The sequence below is a fragment of the Lynx canadensis genome, chromosome C2 (genome assembly GCF_007474595.2).
Source record: "Lynx canadensis isolate LIC74 chromosome C2, mLynCan4.pri.v2, whole genome shotgun sequence".
In the NCBI taxonomy this organism is placed as follows: Eukaryota; Metazoa; Chordata; class Mammalia; order Carnivora; family Felidae; genus Lynx; species Lynx canadensis.
Window position 1 is genome coordinate 32,009,503 of NC_044311.2, and position 21,897 is coordinate 32,031,399.

The window sequence follows — 21,897 nt, forward strand, 5'->3', positions numbered from 1 at the left end:
GGTGTACAAACATTTCTTTGAATCCCTGTGTTTGTTTTTTGGGGCATACACCTAGGAGTGGAATTACTGGATCAAATGTTATTTCTCTTTAATATTTTTAGGAAAAATCATGCTGTTTTACGCAGTGGCATGTCAGGAAAAAATTCTGGTCTTGTAAAATTCTTTTAAAATGTCGAGTTAGGTTTGTCATTATTTTGAGTAGTTTTGCATCAATATTTCTTTTTTTTTTTTTTTTTTTTAAATTTTTTTTCAACGTTTATTTATTTTTGGGACAGAGAGAGACAGAGCATGAACGGGGAGGGGCGGAGAGAGAGGGAGACACAGAATCGGAAACAGGCTCCAGGCTCTGAGCCATCAGCCCAGAGCCCGACGCGGGGCTCGAACTCACGGACCGCGAGATCGTGATGAAGTCCACGCTTAACCGACTGTGCCACCCAGGCGCCCCTTTGCATCAATATTTCTATGGGATGTTGATTTGTAGTTTGTTTTGTGGTGTCTTTGGCTTTGGTATTAAGGTAATGCTGGGCCTTAAGAAGTGTTCCATTTACTTTAATTATTTTGGAAGTATTTGAGAGGGATTGGTTTTAATCCTTCTTGAAATGTTTGGTAGAATTCACTAGTGAAGCCATTTGTTATTGATTTAGTCTTGGTAAGTTGTTTCCAGGAATTGTCCATTTCATCTAGGTTATCCAATGTGGTGTAGAATTGTTCATAGGGCTCTTATGTATGTATGTGTATGTATGTGTTTATTTTTATTTCTTGTAAAATTGGTAGTAACGTCCCCATTTTCATTTCACTTGATTTTTCTCTTTGACACTCTTTTTTTTAAGTTTATTTTCTTTTATTATTTTTTAATTTACATACAAGTTAGTTAGCATAAAGTGCAATAATGATTTCAGGAGTAGAATCCAGTGATTTATCACTTACATATAACACCCAGTGCTCATCCCAACAAGTGCCCTCCTCAATGCCCCCTGTCCATTTAGCCACATCCCCCCAACAAAAACCCCTCCAACAACCCTCAGTTTGTTCTGTGTATTGGAGTCTCTTAATGTTTTGTCTGCCTCCCTGTGTTTATGTTATTTTTGCTTCCCTTCCCTTATTTTCATCTGTTTAGTATCTTAAATTCCACATATGAGTGAAGTAATATAGTATTTGTCTTTCTCTGACTAATTTCACTTAGCAAAGTACACTGTAGTTCCATCCACATTGTTGCAAATGGCAAGATTTCGTTCTTTTTGATTGCTGAGTAATATTCCATTGTATGTATGTATATGTGTGTATGTATACACACACACACACATCCCACATCTTCTTCATCCATTGATCAGTTGATGGACATTTGGGCACTTTACATACTTTGGCTATTGTCAATAGTGCTGCTATAAACATTGAGGTGCATGTGCCCCTTGAAAACAGCACTCCTATATCCTTTGGATAAATACCTAGTAGTGCAATTGTTGGGTCATAGGTTAGTTCTATATCTCATTTTTGAGGAACCTCCATACTGTTTTCCAGAGTGGCTGCACCAGTTTGCGTTCCTACCAACAGTGCAATGGGTTCCTCTTTCTCTGCATCCTTGCCAACATCTGTTGTTGCCTGACTTGTTCAATTTAGCCAGGTGTGAGGTGGTATCTCATTGTGGTTTTGATTTCTGTTTCCCTAATGATGAGTGATGTTGAGCGTCTTTTCATGTGTCAGCCATCTGGTGTCTTTGGAGAAGTGTCCATTCATGTGTTTTGCCCATTTTTTCACTGGGTTTTTTTTTTGGGGGGGGGGGGGTTGAATTTGGTAAGTTCTTTATAGATTTGGGATACTCACCCTTTATTTGATATGTCATTTGCAAATATCTTCTCCCATTCCATCACCTTTTAGTTTTGCTGATTGTTTCCTTTGCCATGCAGAAAGAAGCTTTTTATCTTGATGATGTCCCAATAGTTAATTGCTTTTGTTTCCCTTGCCTCTGGAGTCATGTTGAGTGGGAAGTTGCTGCCTCTTAGGTCAAAGAGGTATTTGCTAGGATTTTGATGGTTTCCTGTCTTTCGTTTAGGTCTTTCTCTATTTTGAGTTTATTTTTGTGTATTGTGTAAGAAAGTGATCCAGGTTCATTTTTCTGCATGTCGCTGTCCAGTTTTCCCAGCACCATTTTGCTGAAGAGACTGTCTTTATTGCATTGGATCTTCTTTCCTGCTTTGTGTAGGATTAGTTGGCCATATGTTTGTGCGCACATTTCTGGGTTCTCTATTCTTTTCCATTGATCTCTGTGTCTGGTTTTGTGCCACTACCCTACTGTCTTGATTACAACTTAGTAATAGATCTTTAAGTTTGGAATTGTGATGCCTCCAGCTTTTGTTTTCTTTTTCAGGATTGCTTTGGCTGTTTGGGGTCTTCTCTGGTTCCATACAAATTTTAGGATTCTTTGTTCTAGCTCTGTGAAGAATGCTGGTGTTATTTTGATAGGGAGACACAGTGGTTTTTAAAAAGTGTGATGTTTAATTTTCACATACTTGAATTTTCCAGCTCTTCTTCTTTTTCTAATTTCATTCATTGTGATTTCAATACTAAAAACTGTTTATCATCTTAAAAACATTTTTTTTTAATGTTTGTTTATTTGGAGAGGGGGTAGGGGGAGAGAGAGAGGAAGAGATAGAATCCCAAGCAGGCTTTACGCTGTCTGTGCTGAGCCCAATGGAGGGCCTGATGTCATGTACTGTAAGATCATGACCTGAGCTGAAATCAAGAGTTAGAAGCTTAACCAAATGAGTCACCCAGACGCCCCATCTTTTTAAATTTATTAAGACTTGTTTTATCTGTGCCCAATATGTAATCTACCTTTGTAATACTTTTTGTCTACCATTCAGATTCTGGTTTGGTCAGTTGTCCCAATGATGTCCTTTATATCATTTTCTTTTTCCAGTGCAGGATCCATTTGGAGATCACATATTGCATTTAGTTGTCCTATCCTATTAATGTCCCTTAATCTGGAACATTTCTTCAGATTTTGTCATGGTGCTGACATTTTTGAAGGCTACAAAAACAAATTATTAGGTTGTTCCTCAGTTGTGTTTATCTGATGTTTCCTTATGATTAGATTCAGGTTGGGTAACCCAGTCTGTCTGCTACATAAGCAATGTATCTTGGTCAGTTGATCACATCTAGAGACAAATGATGTCTATCTTCCCCTCACTGGCAATATTAATTTGATCACTATTCATTGAAGGTGTTATTTGGTTTCTTTGGTATAGTTACTGTTTGTTTTTGGGTTTTTTTTGGTAACTAATTAATAGTCATTGGGAGATACTTTGACATCATCCAAGCATGCTATTCCACATTATACTTTCCTCCTTGATTTAGCATCTATTGAAGATACTTGTCCAAACCAATTTTCACAAAATTGATATTTATCAACTGTACCATTTGTCATCCATCTCTAAGGAAGAGCCCTATATTTTTGGGCATTTGTTTATTTCATGGATTTATTATTATTTTTTTCTTAGTGTGTGAATAAGTAGGGAAGGGACAGAGGGAGAGAGAATCTTAAGCAGGCTCCATACCCAATGCAGAGCCTGATGCAGGGCTCAAATCTTATGATCATGAGATCATGACCTGACTGGAAATCAGGAGTCGGACTCTTAACTGAGCCATCCAAGTTCCCCTCATGGATTTATTATTAATGTGGGTTCATGGATTTCCTGTTTTACTCAGTGGTTTCTAATTCATTGTTAGCATTATTTGTTTTCATGCTCAAATTGCCTTTCTCTTAGTGGGAGTCCATTTAGGTTTGCTTCTGTGTCCTTTTGATATGAGAACCAAAGTGAAATTTATACTTTATGGGTAATGTGTTTTAGTTCTTGAAGAACTTTTTTCAACCTCAAAGTCATGAAGATTGCTTATGTTTTCTAAAAGCTTATTTTGCCTTTTACATTTATGTTTAATTCTAGTTGGAATTAAAATTACGCATAGTATGAAATAGAGGCTAGTTTCATTTTATTCAGCATGGTTATCTAGAGCCTTTTATTGAAAAAAAAAAAAGTCCTTTCCTACTCCGCAGCACCACGTGTATCACGAACCAAGTGTCTGTATACAAGAGTGTTTCAGTGAGCTCTTTTGCTCTGTTTGCTTGTCCGTGTGCCAGTACCACACTGTCTTCATTACACTGGCTGCATAACAAATGCTGGCACAGCAAGTTGTCCCTCCTTATTCTTCTTCAAGTGGCATGGGATATTCTTGGCTCTTTGCATTCCCACATTTTTTGCAACTTGGAGGCATAATTTTTTTTTTAATTTTTTTTTTCAACGTTTATTTATTTTTGGGACAGAGAGAGACAGAGCATGAACGGGGGAGGGGCAGAGAGAGAGGGAGACACAGAATCGGAAACAGGCTCCAGGCTCTGAGCCATCAGCCCAGAGCCCGACGCGGGGCTCGAACTCACGCACCGCGAGATCGTGACCTGGCTGAAGTCGGACGCTTAACCGACTGCGCCACCCAGGCGCCCCTGGAGGCATAATTTTATCATGAACTGCACATATTTAAGTTGTGCAGTTTGAGTTTTGACACATGTATACAGTTGTGAAGCCATGACCACGGTCAAGATAATAAACATAGCCACCAACCCCCTAAAGTTTCCTCCTGTATTTTTGTAATCCATTTCTCCTACCTCTCAGCCCTGTCTTTAGGTAAGCATTCATTTGTTTTCTATCACAATAAACCAATTTGCATTTTCTAGAATGTTGCATAAACAGAATCATACAAAATGACATTTTCCATGTATAAAACATACAAAAACTGTATACCTTTTTTGGGGGGGGGTGGAATGGGTGGATGCTGGCTCTTTTCACTTGGGATAATTATTTTGAAATTCACCTGTTGATGGACGTTGGGTTGTTTTCCAGTTTGTGACTGTTAAAAATAATGCTTCTGTGAACATTTATTTATAAGTCTGTGTGGAATAGGGAAGAAAGACCTTTCTAGTAGCATTCCAAACCAAGGATCCATAAAATAGACTGATAAAACACACATAATAGTCTAAGGACTAATTCTTCAGTACACAAAAACAAATTTCCAATAGAAAAATGGGCAAAGAAAATGAACAGTGAGCTGAGAGAGATGACTCTAGTAAGATATTTACTGTAGAAATGCTTGTTATAGCGAAATACTGGACATATTCTAAATGACTTTTGGTAGGTGACAAATTATTATATGTATCCTACTATACTGATAGGGAATGGTTTTCAAGAAGATTCAAAACTGTGTAGAACACTGGAAAGAAAATAAAAGGACAGATTATCTATCTATCTATCTATCTATCTATCTATTATTCTTCACATATGTATGGATGTTTTGTAAGGAGAGAAACTGATAGTAGTTGCCTTTGGGGAGGGAAATTAGAGGCCTGGAAATAAGGGCTTGGATATAGACTTACATTCTACTGTTCTTCTATTCTTTTTAAGTTTTTTACACTATACCTTTATCTTAAAAGTTTTTTATTGATTATTTTTGAGAAAGACTGAGTGCGAGTAGGGGAGGAGCAGACAAAGAGGGAGAGTCTCAAGCAGGCTCTGCGCTGTCAGTGCAGAGTTGTTGTGGGGCTTGAACTCCTGAAGCTATGAGATCATGACCTGAGCTGAAATCAAGAGTCAGATGCTTAACCAACTGAGCCACTCAGGCGCCCCTCCCTTCATCTTTAAATTAGAAACTAAAAAGTCTGTCACCCTCTTGAAACACCAAAGCATTGATTATCATGGTCTTCAAATGGCTTCACTTATGATGGTTGGTTAATTTTAGGTAAACTGTATACTGTCACAGTGACTCAGTTTCCTCATTTATAAATGGGGGTGATAATAGTACCTAGACTTTAAGGACAGAATCCCATGAAGTGCTTTAGAAAAATGGTGGTGCCCAGTGATCTCTGAATAAGGCCGCCCGTTAAGGTGTTTACAGATGAATGACCCTGAAATGTTAGCCACATGGCTGATAATTTTGCTGAGACAAAACCGCGCAGTGAAGATTTTGTTAGTTGTGGTACCTGGCTGACTTAGTTGGTAGAGCATACGACTCTTGATCTCCAGGTTCTGAGTTCAAGCCCCATGTTGGATGTAGAAATTACTGAAAAATAAAATATTTGGGGGAAAAAACAATTTTGTTGGTAGTGAGACAAGGAAACTTTGAGTCTTTAGTTTGGATAGGTATCTTTGAGTGACCTCCTAATCTGGTTCTGTCCCCACATCACTAACTTCTCTGCATTTGTCTTGGCTGTGTAAATTCTAAGGCTCCATGTAGCTCTGGTGTTCTGAGACTGATTCTTTTGGAATTCTGATTTTAGGACACCTCCTACCTATTCATCACTGGCCCGGATGTTGTGAAGTCTGTCACCAATGAGGATGTTACTCAGGAGGAGCTCGGTGGTGCCAGGACCCATACCACCATGTCAGGTTAGAGGCCTTGAGGCTCACCTTACTGTTTTTAAACACTGAGAAGTGGGCACTGCCCAAGAAATAGTTATAATGTTTTATAAATATCACTTAATTGAGAATTTGAGAGGGCTGTGGTATGGTATATTTACTATAGATATAATAATAAAGATCGATTTAGTAGCTTAAATTTGTTAAAAACAGTTACTACTAAAGCTTTGATATTATTTAAAATTTTAAAAGTAACTGGAATGGTGGTTATAACATTTGATCTTTAAAAAAAATTGTGACTTTAAAAAAAAATTTTTTTTTAATGTTTATTTATTTTTGACACAGATAGAGAGAGAGAGCACGAGCAGGGGAGGGCAAGAGAGAGGGAGACACAGAATCCGAAGCAGGGTCCAGGCTCTGAGCTGTCAGCACAGAGCCTGACACGAGGCTCGAACTCAGACCATGAGATCATGACCTGAGCCGAAGTCGGACGATCAACCAACTGAGCCACCCAGGCGCCCCTAGTGTGACTTTTTTTAATCCAAAGTTGGGTATGTCTGAGATGGCAGTGTTACCAATTGCTTTTGGTCAGGTACAGTCATAATGTGATGGTCATGGCCCACATTTTCACCTCTTTGGGGTTATGTGTTACACATGCTGAATTCAAAATGTGTAAAGATTATTCTGTACGTGGGCATTGAAACAAAGGGTATTATTTATGTAGAGTGGCATAGAATTGGGTGCAGGGAATGAACCTGACATTAATGAAGACATTTGTTGTTAGAGTGATATTTGGAATTTCATATTTTCTTGGAAGAAGACACCAAATTGTGTAAGGATTGTCTATGACACCAGAAGCAGTATAACTGAAGGCAGGAGAAATTGCCTCTTGGAAAGATTTCAAAGCAGTGAGAAGCCGGTGTGACCAATTTATACATTTCCTCTCCCACCTCAGGTTGGCATCAACTTTGACTCATTCCTTTCCCTCAGCCGTCAGCTCTGTTTAGCAGTCTCCAGCACACAGCTAGAATCAGAACCTTCTCATTGCTGATTCTCCCACAGCTGGTCCTCTCACTCTTGTCTCAGGGCTTAAATGGCAGCAGTATTTTTTATTTATTTTTAGAGCGTGTGAGCGGGGGAGAGGGGCAGAGAGAGAGAAAATCTTAAGCAGGCTCCATGCTCAGTGCAGAGTCTGATGCAGGGCTTGATCTCGCGACTGTGAGATCATGACCTGAGCTGAAATCAAGAGTCGGACTCTGAACTGACTGAGCCACCCAGGCACCCCAGATGTTTTTCTTTTTCACTGGGATCTAAAATAATGTTAAGTATTGGTGACATCTGAGGTATTCACCTGTATATCTCCAGAGCAAGACCTATACATATTTTTTTTCTTTTTAAAACAGCTTGATTGAGATACAGTTTACATTTTATATTTGTGACATACTCATTTAAAGTATATAATTCAATGATTTTATATGCTTAGTGTTTTTCAGTTATCACCACAACTTTAGAACCTTTTATTGCCCCTCAAAGCCCTGCATCCATTAGCATATGCTCCCCATATTCCCCCAAATAGTCTACCTCTAGGCAGTCACTGATCTACCTTCTATTCCTTTGTCTAGGAGTCATGTGATAATGGTCTTTTGTGAGCTGTTTCTTATATTTAGCATAACATTTTTAAGGTTAATCCATGTTGCAGCATGGATCAGTACCTCATTTTTATTGCTGGATAATATTTCAGAGTAGGAATATACCACATTTTATTCATTCATCACTTAAACACTTGGATTGCTTCCACATTTTGGCTGTCGTGAACATGCTGCTGTAAACATTCATGTACAAGTTTTGTGTGACATGTTTTTGTTTCCCTTGGAGTGGAGTTTCTAGGTCAAATGGTAACTCTCCCTTTTTGAGGAACTACCATGCTGTCCTTCAAAGTGGCTGCACCAATTTATAAGTATTTCTTGAATAAAAGAATTCTGTGTTGAACACGAAACATTCATTCAGCATATATTCATTGAGTGCCTGTGTGTCAAGCATTATTCTATGTGCTAGGAATACCTTTGTGAAAGAAACAAAGATCCCTGCCCATATGGGGTTATATTCTAGTACAGGATGTAGACCATAAATAAACTTAAAATAAGGACATTGTATAGTATGGTAGAAGATAATCTGTGCTCTGGAAAAGTAGAACAGGGCCTGGGGTTGCTGTAGTTTGAAATAGGGTGGTAAGAGCAGGCCGCACTGTGAGGGTAACAGTTGAGCAGATCTGAAGGAGTTAACTGCATGAACACCAAAGGGAGAAAAGCTGCAGGCAGAGGGGATAGGCAATGCAGAGGCCCTGAGGAAGGGAAGTGGCTGGCATGTTGAGTGAACAGCAAGAGGGTGTTTGGAGACATGACATAATCTGGCTTAAAAAACCCAGTTTGGCTGCTGTGAGAAGAGATGGTAGGGGAAATGGTGGAAGCAGGGATTCTGGAGAGAGTTTCTGGCCCTACTTTGTCATGTCTGTGGCGTTATTTGGCTGTTCTGTGATTTCAGAGTATTCTTGAGGAATGATGGCTTCATTCCTCACTAGGGCAGATGGTTCCCCACCTTCCCCTCCACCGTTGCTGAGTACCATGACATTATGTGCCAGCCATTATTCTTTTATTTTTTTGTTTTTCAGCTGTATTGAAAGCTAAGTGACCTGTAGTGAGGTGTAATTCTTGATGTGGGACTATAGTGGTTTAAGATGGGCCTGTTCTCTACCCTGTTAGAGCTGATATTCTAGAGGAGATGTCATGCAGGAAACAAGGAAATGGACAGACCAGTGCTGCAGGGAAGGGTATGAAGAGAGCTCCCACAAGGATGGGGAGGCACATGAGGGCTGCAGGGAATAAAGAAAGGAGTGACCCTGCAGAGGTGTGGGTACAGAGCAGAGGGAACAGATTGCATAAATTGGAGGTCAGCCTGAAGATGTGTGGTATCCCATCCTCATAGAGGTGTTACTACGGTCTCCTGCCAACATGCCCTAGGAGTGGCAGGTGGACACGAAACAGCATCTGTGGGCTGACAGGTGTCTGGGCCTATTATAGCCCCTCTGTTTTTTTCAGGTGTTGCCCACAGAGCTTTTGAAAATGATGTTGATGCCTTGTGTAATCTCCGGGAGTTCTTCAACTATCTGCCCCTCAGCAACCAGGACCCAGCTCCCATCCGTGAATGCCATGATCCCAGGTGAGTTACAGGCCAGGGCACCAGCTCTCGTTGTGCAGGTTGGCTTACCCTTTTCTGGCTCCTCTGCCCTGGCAGCCCCTCCAGGCTCTGCCCTATTGGGCAGCTTGGAGTGGATTGTGGAGTGGAGCCAGCGAGGCTCCTAGGTGTTGGCATGGTGGTGGCATGTCTGGGTACAGGAGCAAAGAAAAGAAAAATTTTATTTGTATTCATTTTTTTTCCTCTCTGTAATATCTGAAAAATAACTTGGGAGTAAAAAGTGCCCCCACCCCCAGTTCTATAAGTCTTGATTTGTCCAGAATTGGAAATATTTTTTGTTCTGCCATGAAATGTGAAATGATGTAGACAGCATGCCCTTTTGAAAATGTGCTTATACCCATCTGCTTGTGGCCAGAGGCCCGGGCAGTCCAGGGGAAGGTGTATTGTTGGCCACCTAGTAAACACTTTCTCCTTATTATTGGGGCCACTGCCTCATGGGGTTACATCATCAAGTGAGCCAGAGGCTCATTTGGGGAACTATTGTTCCAGATCTCTGGCTGTTTTCTTCTCCATTCTGTTTCCATTCTGAGATTCAAACTTCAGACTCCAGCTACTTCAAACTCACTTGGCCTGGACTTTGTTTTGCAGAAAAAATTTAGAATTCTGTCTCCTAGTAAGAAGCCATTTTTAGACACTGTTCTGTGGAATGGACCTGAGCTTCCACATGCCTCAGCCCCACTCTTCAGGGGACCTAACCAGTGGTATATTATGTGTAGGCTTGAAAAGGAAGGTGGTTATAGGCCCAGAACGATGGACACAGCGTCCTTTTCTGAGCAACTGTACTATTTGGGATTCTTGAAAAATTTACGACATCATTTGAAGGTATTAGGGCCCAGGGGCTTAGGAATGACTGAATAGCCTGCTTAGCTCCAGTCATATCTCCTCTCCATTGATCCAAGAGTAGCTGTATGTATAAGTAGCAAATGAAAAATAAGGGAGGACTTTATCTGGTAGGGCTGTACCCAGTATCCCCCTATGTGGAGTTCTCTGGGAAGTTGGGCTTGAGGCATGTGGCTTTTACCAAAGTCAAACCTCAGCCCAGCTGTACATGTCAGGGCCAGAACAGTCCCTGCCTGCCTGCATGAGCAGGAGGGGATGAGAGCATGTGGGAGAGTGACACATTGCTGCTGAGCCCTCCTGTGGTGTGGGTGTGGGCCCTGTCAGGCTCTCTGCTCAGCCACAAAGGTGCATGAGGAAGCAGAACGCCATGAGCCTGGGTGACTAGTTAGTCCTCAGTGATTCTCCCCACCAGGGGGGCTACAGTTTTACTTTTTAATATTTAGTTTTTAAAAATTAAATGTACTGTATCTCATTTTTTTTATTGAGAGAAAGAAATATGAGCACAAGAGAAGAAGGGCAGAAAGAGAGGGAGGGAGAGAACCTTAAGCAGGCTCTGTGCTCAGAGCAGAGCCTGACATGGGACTTGGATCTCATGAGTTCATGACCTTAGCTGAAATTAAGAGTCAGATGCTTAAACGACTGAGCCACTCAGGCACCCCAGTTTTGCTTTTTTATTTTATTTTATTTTTTATTTTATTTTTTATTAAAAAAAATTTTTTTTTCAACGTTTATTTATTTTTGGGACAGAGAGAGACAGAGCATGAACGGGGGAGGGGCAGAGAGAGAGGGAGACACAGAATCCGAAACAGGCTCCAGGCTCTGAGCCATCAGCCCAGAGCCTGATGCGGGGCTCGAACTCACAGACTGCGAGATCGTGACCTGGCTGAAGTCGGACGCTTAACCGACTGCGCCACCCAGGCGCCCCCCAGTTTTGCTTTTTTAAAAAGGAGCTTTCGCAGGTTTATTTTCCAACAGGGAATATGAACCCACAATGTTGAGTAACAGAACTCTGCCTTTGCATTTCCAAGTCCTTGTTCTTTTATTTTCAGTGTCTCAGAAAGTGAGAGTAGGACTTGCTAGAACAGTGTCTTGTTCACTACAGTGTCCTGTAGTGCCCCATACTGTACCTGGAATGTAGGAGGTATTCAGAGGGGATAAATGAAGGAACCACATTGAGGAGAATAAGCTCGTTTCTTCCCTCTGAATGAAAACAAAGATCTTTTGGGTTAATATCAAACTCCTTTCAGTTTGATATGGTGGTAAGAAAGGAATGCATCTTTTGGGACTACTTTGCAAGCCCAGCAGGGACAGAATCAGCTCTGCTCCCACGTTTCTCCCATCCCCCAGCCACAGAAGGCAAATGGCTCTTCCTGTCTTGATTGTATCTGCTTCTTTTTCTGTCCAAAGTGACCGTATGGTTCCTGAGCTTGACACAATTGTCCCCTCGGAATCGACCAAAGCCTACAACATGGTGGACATCATACACTCTGTAAGTGCCACATCTGCTGGTTTTGTCTGTGCTAGCTCAGCCACATCCATGGTCCTGTGCTTTGGCATATGGAGGAAATGCCAAATCCACAGGCTTTAACATTGGGCAACAGAGGCAGAGCATGGGTTGGGCACAGAACAGGGGCCACTCGTTAGTGTGTTCTAGGAAGAAATAGTGGCGGTAGCCTTTCTACTGCTTCTCCTGGACCTGAGGGCTGGGGGTAGGAGCCACTTGGGTCAGGAGGTTTCAGGGGTCTTTAGACAGCACTGTGAGGTGCAGGGAGAAGAGTTGATGACCCCAAAGTCTGGAGTCGAAACCAGGGAGTCTTTTTGTTAGGTATCTTTGGAATCTTATGCCTAGAGGGCATTTGTTTCTCTAGAGATACACAAGGTATCCTTTGACAAGTTAGAGGGGGAATGTGTGGTTCTGAGGATGATAAGAGTCATTTGTACCACCTTTTTCTCGGTGTGGCAGATTCCCGGATCATTAAGTGAAACAGTGTTGGGGCAAGCTGGGACATGGCCATTGTCTCCTGCACATTCTTAGGTGCATGCTGTGCTCTCAGCAGTCCTTGCTTGATGTGCCCAAGAGGACATCGGTGTTCCAACCTTTCCCAGACTTAGAGTACCCTTCTCCTGTATTTTGGGGAACCAGCATGAGCCAGCAGCAGTGGCCAGATTCAACTCCTCCTCATTGCTCAGTTCTTCAGCCTGTTGAGCAACCATTTGGAGCTGTGAAAAATATACCTCGCTAGGAGCATGCCCTTCTCTGACCTCAGCCTTCAGGACTCTCCATATTCTGCATACTTGCCCCTGTCTCCCTCCCACTGCCTCTGCTCCCTGACTCTCCAGTTCCACTCTTCCCATTTCCTCTGGAGCCCCTAGTCCTCCTGGCCTCTGCCTTTTTGGTCCAGCTTGGATTCTGCCATTCTGCTGGATACTAATGACCAGGCACTGTTCTCAGTGCTGTAACTATAGGACACCATGAAGGGTAAAATCCCTGCCCTCAGGAATCCACTGTGTGATTGAGAGAGATGGAGAGCAAAAGTATACATGGCATTGGTAGTTTTAAGTCCAAGAAAGTTTTAAGTTTAAAGAAGGTAAAATAGGGGTCTCTGTCATCAGGTCCCCTGATTCTCCTTTGCTGCATCCCACTGTCCTGCCATGTCTCCCAGACTTACAGAATGAGGTTCCTCTACCTGAACTTCTGACACCATCCTTCCCCATCTGGGGTCTTGCTTGCTTGATTGATTTGTATAAATCTCTTAACTGTCTTCTCCCTTTAACTTGTCCCGCTAGCAAAACCCCCTCTTAACCCATATCTGTGTTTAATGCTGTCCAAGTCTTTTCTTCCTTTTCATTTAAACCTCTTTTGTCTCTTTTTCCTCCTCACTGGAATTTGGGCCTTTGGTTGTCTCCCTCTCTAGCTACATGCATTCAATGTGCAAATGGCAAGGTTTCATTCTTTTTCATGACTGAATAATATTCCAGTGTGTGGTGTGTGTGTGTGTGTGTGTGTGTTGGCGCGCGCGCGCCGCGCGCAATGCATGTGTGTTGTACACACACACATTTCTTTATTCATCTATCGATGGGCTGCTTCCATATCTTGGCTAATGTAAATACTGCTGTTATAAACAATAAGGGTACATGTATTCCTTTGAATAGCGTTTTATGTTTTTGGGTAAATACCCAATAGTGCGATTGCTGGATTGTAGGGTATTCTATTTTTAAACTTTTTGAGGAACCTCCATACCGTTTCCATAGTGGCCGCACTACTTTGTATTCCCACCGAGTGCACACGAGGGTTCCTTTTCTTTTTAAAAAAAAAATTTTTTTTGTAACCTTATTTATTTTTGAAGACAGAGGGAGACAGAGCATGAACGGGGGGAGGGTCAGAGAGAGGGGAGACACGGAATCTGAAACAGGCTCCAGCCTCTGAGCTGTCAGCCCAGAGCCCGACGCGGGGCTCGAACTCACGGACCGTGAGATCATGACCTGAGCCGAAGTCGGATGCTTAACCGACTGAGCCACCCAGGCGCCCCGAGGGTTCCTTTTTCTTTACATCCTCACCAACACTTGTTTCATTCTGATATCTCATTATAGTTTTGATTTGCATTTCCCTGATGATGTATGATGTTGAGCATCTTTTCTTCTGTCTGTTGGTTATCTGGATGTCTTCTTTGTGAAATGTCTATTCATGTGTTCTGCCTACTTTTTAATTGGATTATTTGTTCGGGTGTGTTGAGTTGTATAAATTCTTTACATAGTTTGGATACTTTGTTCACATGCATATGCTGATCAGCAGTCAGATTAAGATTCAAGGGGTACAACCTTAAACTTACACAGTATTATATGTCAATTATATCTCAGTACAGCTGGGAAAAGATTCAAGAGGAATCCTCTGAAGCTCTCAGGAACTCTGTTGCTCTTGCCTGTTTGGTATGCTGGGCTGCAAACTTTAGCTTTATCAGATATGTCATTTGCAAATATCTTCTATTCAGTAGGTTGCCTTTTGGTTTTGTTGATTGTTTCCTTCACTGTGAAGAAGCTTTTCATTTGAATAGTCCCAATAGTTTATTTTTGCTTTGTTTTCCCTTGCCTCAGGAGATCTATCTAGGAAAAATGTTAGTTGGTATGGCCAATGTCAGAGACACTACTGCCTGTGTTCTCTCTTAGGATTTTTAAGGTTTCTGGTCTCCTATTTAGGTTTTAATCCATTTTGAGTTTATTTTTGCGTATGGTGTAGGAAGTGGTCCACTTTCATTCTTTTGCATATAGCTGTCCTGGTTTTCCCAGTACCATTGGTTGAAGAGACTGTCTTTTTCCCATTGCATATTCATTCCTCCTTTATCGAAGATTAATTGACTATATTGTGGGTTTATTTTGGGGTTTTCTATTCTGTTCCATTGACCTATATGTCTGTTTCTATATACATATGACAACTGGTGTTACTACAACTTTGTAATTTAATGACAAGTCTGGAATGGTATCATCTCCAGTTTTTTCTTTTTCAAGATTGTTTGGCTATTTGGATATCCATACAAATTTTAGTATTGTTCTAGTGTTGGTGAAAATGCTGTTGGTATTTTGATAGGGATTGCATTAAATCTGTAGACTGCTTTGAGTAGTATAGACATTTTAGCAATATTCTTATAATCTATGAGCATGGAATGTCTTTCCATTTCTTTGTGTCCTCTTGAAATTCCTTCGGAGTACAGGTCTTTTATCTCTTTGGTTAAGTTTATTCCTAGATATTTTATTGGTTTTGGTGCAATTGTAAATGGGATTAATTTCTTAATTTCACTTTCTGCTGTGTCATTATCAGTGTATAGAAATGCATCAGATTTCTGTATGTTGGTTTTGAATCCTGTGACTTTACTGAAATTGTTTATCATTGTGGTAGATTTTGGTGGAGTCTTCAGAGTTTTCTATGTATAGTATCATGTCATCTGCAAATAGTTGAAAGTTACTTCCTTCCCAATTGGATTTTATTTATTTATTTATTTACTTACTTATTTAGATGTCTAATTGCTGTGGCTAGCACTTCCAGTACTATGTTGAATAAAAATGGTGAGAGTGGACATCCCTGTTTGTTCCTGACCTTAAGGGAAAAGCTCTCCATGTTTTCCCATTGGTATGATGTTAGCTGTGGGTTTTTATATGAGGCCTTTATTATGTTGAGGTATGTTCCCTCTGAAACTACTTTGTCAAGGGCTTTTATCATGCATGTACTTTGTCAAATGTTTTTCTGCATCTATGGATATGCTCATATGGTTTTTATCCTTTCTTTTATTGATTGTTTTACAAATGTTAAACCACTGTTGTAACCCAGGAATAATCCCACTTCATCATGGTGTTTGATTTTTTTTTTTTTTTTAATGTAATGTTGGATTCAGATTGCTAGTATTTCACTTTTTATACTTTCGAGACCTATGGTCTCTTTCCCACATCAAAGAGTCCTCTTATATTTCTTGCAGGGCTGCTTTAGTAGTCATGAACTCCTTTCGTATTTGTTTGTCTGGGAAACTCTTTATCTCTCCTTCTATTCTGATGATGGCCTTGCTGGATAGCATATTCTTGCTGCAGATTTTTCTCTTTCAGACACTTTGAATATGTCATGCCACTAGTCATTCTGGTCTGCAGTTTTTCCTATAAAAATCCACTGATGTTACGGGGTTCCCCTTAACCGTAACTATTTTTTTTTTCCTCTTGGTGCTTTTTAAAAGTTTTTTCTTTGCACTGCTTTTGCCATTTTAATTACTGTTTGTCTTGGTGTGGACTGCCTTGTGTTGATTTTGGGGGCAGGGGGTGCTTTCTGTACCTTGTTGCATCTGGATATCTGTTTCTTTCCCAAGATTAGTGATGTTTTTAGCTATTACTGTCTTCAATACAAATGTTCTTGCCTTGCTTGTCTCTTCTTGTGGATCTATAATGCAATATATAGATTATGCTTGATTGAGTCACCGAGATCTCAGACTGGTTTGCAATTTGCATAATTTTTTTCCTTCAGTTATTCAGCATGGTTACTTTCCATTACTCTGATCTTCCCATCATTAATTCGTTCCTTTATCCGTCTAGTTATTCCATCAAGTTTATTTATTTATTTTTTTATTTATTTATTTTTTAATTTTATTTCAACGTTTATGTTATTTTGGGACAGAGAGAGACAGAGCATGAGACGGGGGAGGGGGCAGAGAGAGAGGGAGATACAGAATCGGAAACAGGCTCCAGCTCTGAGCCATCAGCCCTGAGCCTGACGTGGGGGCTCGAACTCACGGACCTCGGAGATCGTGCCTGCTGGAAGTCGGACGCTTACCGACTGCGCCACCCAGGGCGCCCCAGTTTATTTTTATTTCACTTATTGTGTTCATATCTCTGATTCAGTCTTTATATCTTGTGTTTGTAAAGTTTTTAAAAATTATGTTGAGAGAGCACAAGCTGAGTGGGGGAGGGGCAGAGAGCAATGGGGAGAGAGATAAAATCCCAAGCGGCTCTGTACTGTCAGCTTAGAACCCAACGAGGGGCTCAGACTCCCAAACCATGAGTTAATAACCTGACCAAAATCAAGAGTCAGACACTTAACTGACTAAGCCACCCAGATGCCCCTAGTCCTTATCTCTTGTTAAGGGTCTGACTAATGTCCTCTACTCTTTTCTCAAGCTCAGTGAGTATCTTTATCATGACTTTATATTCTCTATCAGGCATATTAGTTATATCCATTTCACTTACGTCTCTTGGTATGGTTTTGGCCTATTCTGTCATTTGGGACATATTCCTCTGTCTCTTCATTTTATCTAACTCTGTGTCTTTTTTCTTTGTGTTAGGAGAATCAGCTACGTCTCATGTTCTTAAAGGTAATAGCCCTATGAAGAAGAGATCCTGTAGTGCCCTGCAGTGTAGTGTCCCTGTTCGCCAGAGCCTGGTGTTTTAGGGGTGTCTCCTGTTTTGTGTTGCGTATGCTCTTCTATTGAGTCTTGGTCTCTTTTTCCTTCAGTCTAGTTGTCTGCAGAGACTGACTTTGCCTATTGTGGGCACTGTTTCATCCCCAGCAGGGATGGGATGTATTTTAACCAGGTGTGTGCTGGTCTGCTTATAAAATGAGACCTGCCACTGCTGCCAGAACTGAGGTCCTGCAAAATGTACCATTTGGGAGACAAGTTGGTGTGGTTTGTGCCAGTCTTCTGGGGGACCTGAAGCAAGACTGACTGGGATGGGCAGATCCACTGAAGCACAGAGAGGGTGGGGCTTGGTGTAAGTAAGTTTGTGTCCTCACTGCAGTGATCCCCGTAGGTTGCCCTGTGTTTGTGCTGGGGAGTGTGGGGGAGAGAAATGGCACATAATAGCTCCTTTGTTCTTGGAGGGGTCTCCCTTTGATCCCTCTGTCTCTGGCCTTGCTCTGAGATGAGTAAATCACTCTCCCTCCTGTCTGCCCCAGCAGTTTTCAAACTGCTTTTTCCAGGCTGTATATCTGAGGGCTGTTGTGCTGTATTGTTAAGGGTGGGGAAATCTAATTCCTAAGCCCTCCTGGCTCTCCCAGAGCCCAGCCCTCCAATTTAAAAAATTCCAGGCTTTGGAGCACCTGGGTGGCTCAGTCAGTTAAGTGTCTGACTTAGGCTCAGGTCATGATCTCATGGTTCATGAGTTGGAGCCCCGCATGGGGCTCTCTGCTGTTAGCATGGAGCCTACTTCAGATCCTGTCTCTCCCTCTCTCTCTGCCCCTCCCTGCTTGCTTGTGTGTCCTCTCTCTCTCTCTGTGTGTCTCAAAAATAGATAAGTATTAAAAAATAATAAATAAGAATTCCATGCTTCAAGTCTTACTGGTTTTAAGAACTCACAAAATTCAGCCCTTTTCATTTAAAAAATTTTGTTTTAGTTTAGAGAGAAAGCAGGAGTACGGGAGAGGGGAAGAGGAGTAGAGAGAAAGAGAATCTTAAGCATGCTTTATACTCAGTGTAGAGCCTGACATGGGGCTCAGTCCCATGACCCTGAGATGATGACCTGAGCCAAAATCAAGAGTTGGGTGTTCACCTGTGGACTCCAGCCCTTCTCACTTACAAAGCCAACTATTATGGGGATTCATCTTCCCTGTGTGGGGCTCCTCAGTGTGAACTAGTGTTTTTTCACCCTTGTTCCAGGCCACTGGCTTCTCACCACCATGGATGGCCACAGTCCGTTTCCTTCTGACAGTGTCTTTACCCTTCCTACCTTCTTTGATGTGTCTTCTTTTTCTACCTTTAGTGTGGAGTTTTGGCCAGTCTTCAGGTGTTTTCTGGATTATTTATGCTAGTATGAATGTTACTGTGTTGTATATGTATGGGACGAGGTGAGCTTAGGGTCCTTCTACTTTGCCATCTTCTCAAATGGTAATTACATGAAATAGTTCTATCTTTCCTGGCAATTATTTTTGCCCTTTAGTTTTTATTAAGAAATTTTTTTCTTAACATTTTTATTATTTTTCGAGACAGAGCATAAGTGAGGGAGGGGCAGGGGGAGAGATGGAGACACAGAATCTGAAGCAGGCTCCAGGCTGTGAGCTGTCAGCCCCAGAGCCTGACACAAGGGCTTGAACCACCAACTGTGAGATCATGACCTGAGCTGATGTCAGATGCTCAACCAACTGAGCCACCCAGGCACCCCAATTTTGATTATTTTTTAATGTAGGCTCCATGCCCATCTTAGGGCTTGAACTCACGAACCCAAGACCAAGAGCACAAGTCACATTCTAGTGAATAGGCCAGATGTGCACCCCCATGCCCTTTCTTTGTCTTGTCCAGCTTGAGTTGTCTATAGCTCCAAAATTTTTTTTCATGTTTATTTATTCTGAGAGAGAGATTAGAGCATGAGCAGGGGAGGGGCAGAGCGGGGGAGAGAATCCCAAGCAGGCTCCACGCTGTCCGTACAGAGCCCATCAATGGTTTCAAACTCATGAATCATGAGATCATGACCTGAACTGAAATCAAGAGTCAGACGCTTAACTGACTGAGCCACCTAGTGCCCTGTAGCTCCAGATTTTATCACAGTGACGAGTAATGGTTGTGGATAGTGGGCATATTGTCTTGTTCCTAACTTCAGAGAGACTGCCATTAGTGTTTCTGATTTTATCTTTTTTTCATGTTAACAAAAGCTATGACTGGTTTCTATTTTAATTTTGTTCTTGTTTACCTGTTTTTTTCTTTTTTTTTTATAATTTTTTTTTTTCAACGTTTATTTATTTTTGGGACAGAGAGAGACAGAGGCATGAACGGGGGAGGGGCAGAGAGAGAGGGAGGACACAGAATCAGAACAGGCTCCAGGCTCTGAGCCATCAGCCCAGAGCCTGACGCGGGGCTCGAACTCCCGGGACCGCGAGATCGTGACCTGGCTGAAGTCGGACGCTTAACCGACTGCGCCACCCAGGCGCCCCTACCTGTTTTTTCTTAATCAAGGAAGTATTGATTATCTTTTAAATGCTTTCAGCATTTATGGAAATGATCTTTTTTCCCCCTAGATCTATTTATAAATTTATCTTAATAGATTTACTAATATCTAACTCTTCTACATTCCTGAGTAAAAGGAATTTGATATTTTGTTAATATCTTATTTTGGATATTTGCATCAATGTCATGTGACTATGAGCTGGATTTGCTGATTTTTTTTTTGAGGTATTTAAAAAATTTTTTTATGTTATTCATTTTTGAAAGAGAGAGACAGAGCACAAGCAGGGGTGGGGTGGAGAGAAAGGGGGATGCAGAATCTGAAGCAGGCTCCAGGCCCTGAGCTGTCAGCACCAGAGCCCGACGTGGGGCCTCAAACTCACAAACCGCGAGCTCATGACCTGAGCCAAAGTGGATGCTCAACTGACTGAGCCACCCAGGCGCCCCATTTTTTGATGTATATTAAAACTTAGGTTTTTTGGTATCCATGTGTGCTATTTCATGTATTAGTCGTTAGCGCTGCCATAACAAAATACCAGAGACTGGATTGCTTAAACAACAGAAATTAATTTTCTCATATTTCTGGACGCTAGAAATCCAAGACCAAATTAACAACAGGCTTAATTTCTGCGAGGCTTGTCTTCCTGGGGGTGTAGATGGCTTTTCTTGCTGTTTCCTGTTGTAGCCTTTCTTTTGTGTGTGCGAGGGGAAAGAACTCTCTGTGTCTCTTCTCTATAAAGACACCAGTTCTGTCATATTAGGGCACCACCCCTTATGACCTCATTTAAATAACTTTATCTCCTTAAAGGCTCTCTTACCAAATACAGTCACATTGGGGGTTAGGCTTCAACCTATGAATTTGGAATGGTGAGAACACAATTAAGTTCATTAAGTGTCCTAAAAGAATTTGCAGATTTTCTATGTTCTAATAATTTAAATGGCATTGGGATTATCTGCTCTTAAAAGATACGGTAGAGGTTCTCTTGTGAAATTGCAGGACCTAGTGTCTTTTGGTAAGGGAGGAGTGGCTTTTGATAACTTCCTCTAGTCTTTAATGTGATGGCCTCTTTAAACTTTATCTTTGGGATCAGATGAGGGTAAATTTGTAAAAAAAAAAAAATATATATTTCTTCTAGGTATTCCATTTTATCTGCATAGGGTTTTGCATTGTAGTCTCACAAGTTTAATGAAATCTATTACCAGTGGTTTTCTCTGATATTTCTTGTTTTAGCCTTTTTTTTTTTTTTAAGTGGGGTATGGTTAACACAACGTTACATTAATTTCAGGTGTAGAACATAATGAGTTGACAACTCTGCTACACTATGCTGTGCTAATAACCACATGTGTAGCTGCCATCTGTCACTATAGAATGCTGTTCCAATACCTTTGACTGTATTTCCTGTGCTGTACCTTTCATCCTCATGAATTATTCATTCCACAACTGGAAACCTATACCTCCCATTTGCCTTCACCCATTTGGCCCATTACTTACACCCCTCCCCTCTGGCAACTACCAGTTCTTTGTATTTATAGGTCTGTTTCTGATTTTGTTTGTTTTTGCTTTTTAGATTCCACATATAAATGAATCCTATGGTATTGACTTTGTCTGACTTAAGTCACTTTCTAGGTCCACCTATATTATCACAAATAGCAAGATCTCTCATTCTTTTTTTTAATATTTTGAGAGAGAGATAGAGAGATGAGGGTGGGGAGAAGAGAGGCAGAAAGAGAGAGAGAGAGAGGAGAGAGAGAGAGAGAATCTTAAGCAGGCTTTATGCTGTCAGTGAAGAGTCTGATGTGGGGCTCAGTCTCATGAACCATGAGATCACGACCTGAGCTGAAATCAAGAGTCAGATGCTTAATGACTGAGTCACCCAGGTGTCCCTGGGAACATATGGTATTTCTATTTTTAATTTTTTGAGGAACCTCTATACAGTTTTCCACAGTGGCTGCACCAGTTTACTTTTTCATCAACAGTGCAAAAGTGTTCCTTTTTCTCTGTA

At 41.3% G+C, this 21,897-nt stretch overlaps 1 protein-coding gene across 3 annotated transcripts in view; it reads left to right on the top strand.

Moving 5' to 3' along the window:
• Nucleotides 1–21,897, top strand: part of PCCB (propionyl-CoA carboxylase subunit beta) — a 96,124-nt gene that overhangs the window by 47,728 nt on the left and 26,499 nt on the right. For all 3 annotated transcript variants that reach the window (XM_030330453.1, XM_030330454.1, XM_030330455.1), the window contains 3 exons: nt 6,323–6,431; nt 9,497–9,617; nt 11,901–11,982. In XM_030330453.1, the coding sequence (XP_030186313.1) occupies nt 6,323–6,431; nt 9,497–9,617; nt 11,901–11,982 (312 nt within the window). The remainder of the gene's footprint in view (nt 1–6,322; nt 6,432–9,496; nt 9,618–11,900; nt 11,983–21,897) is intronic.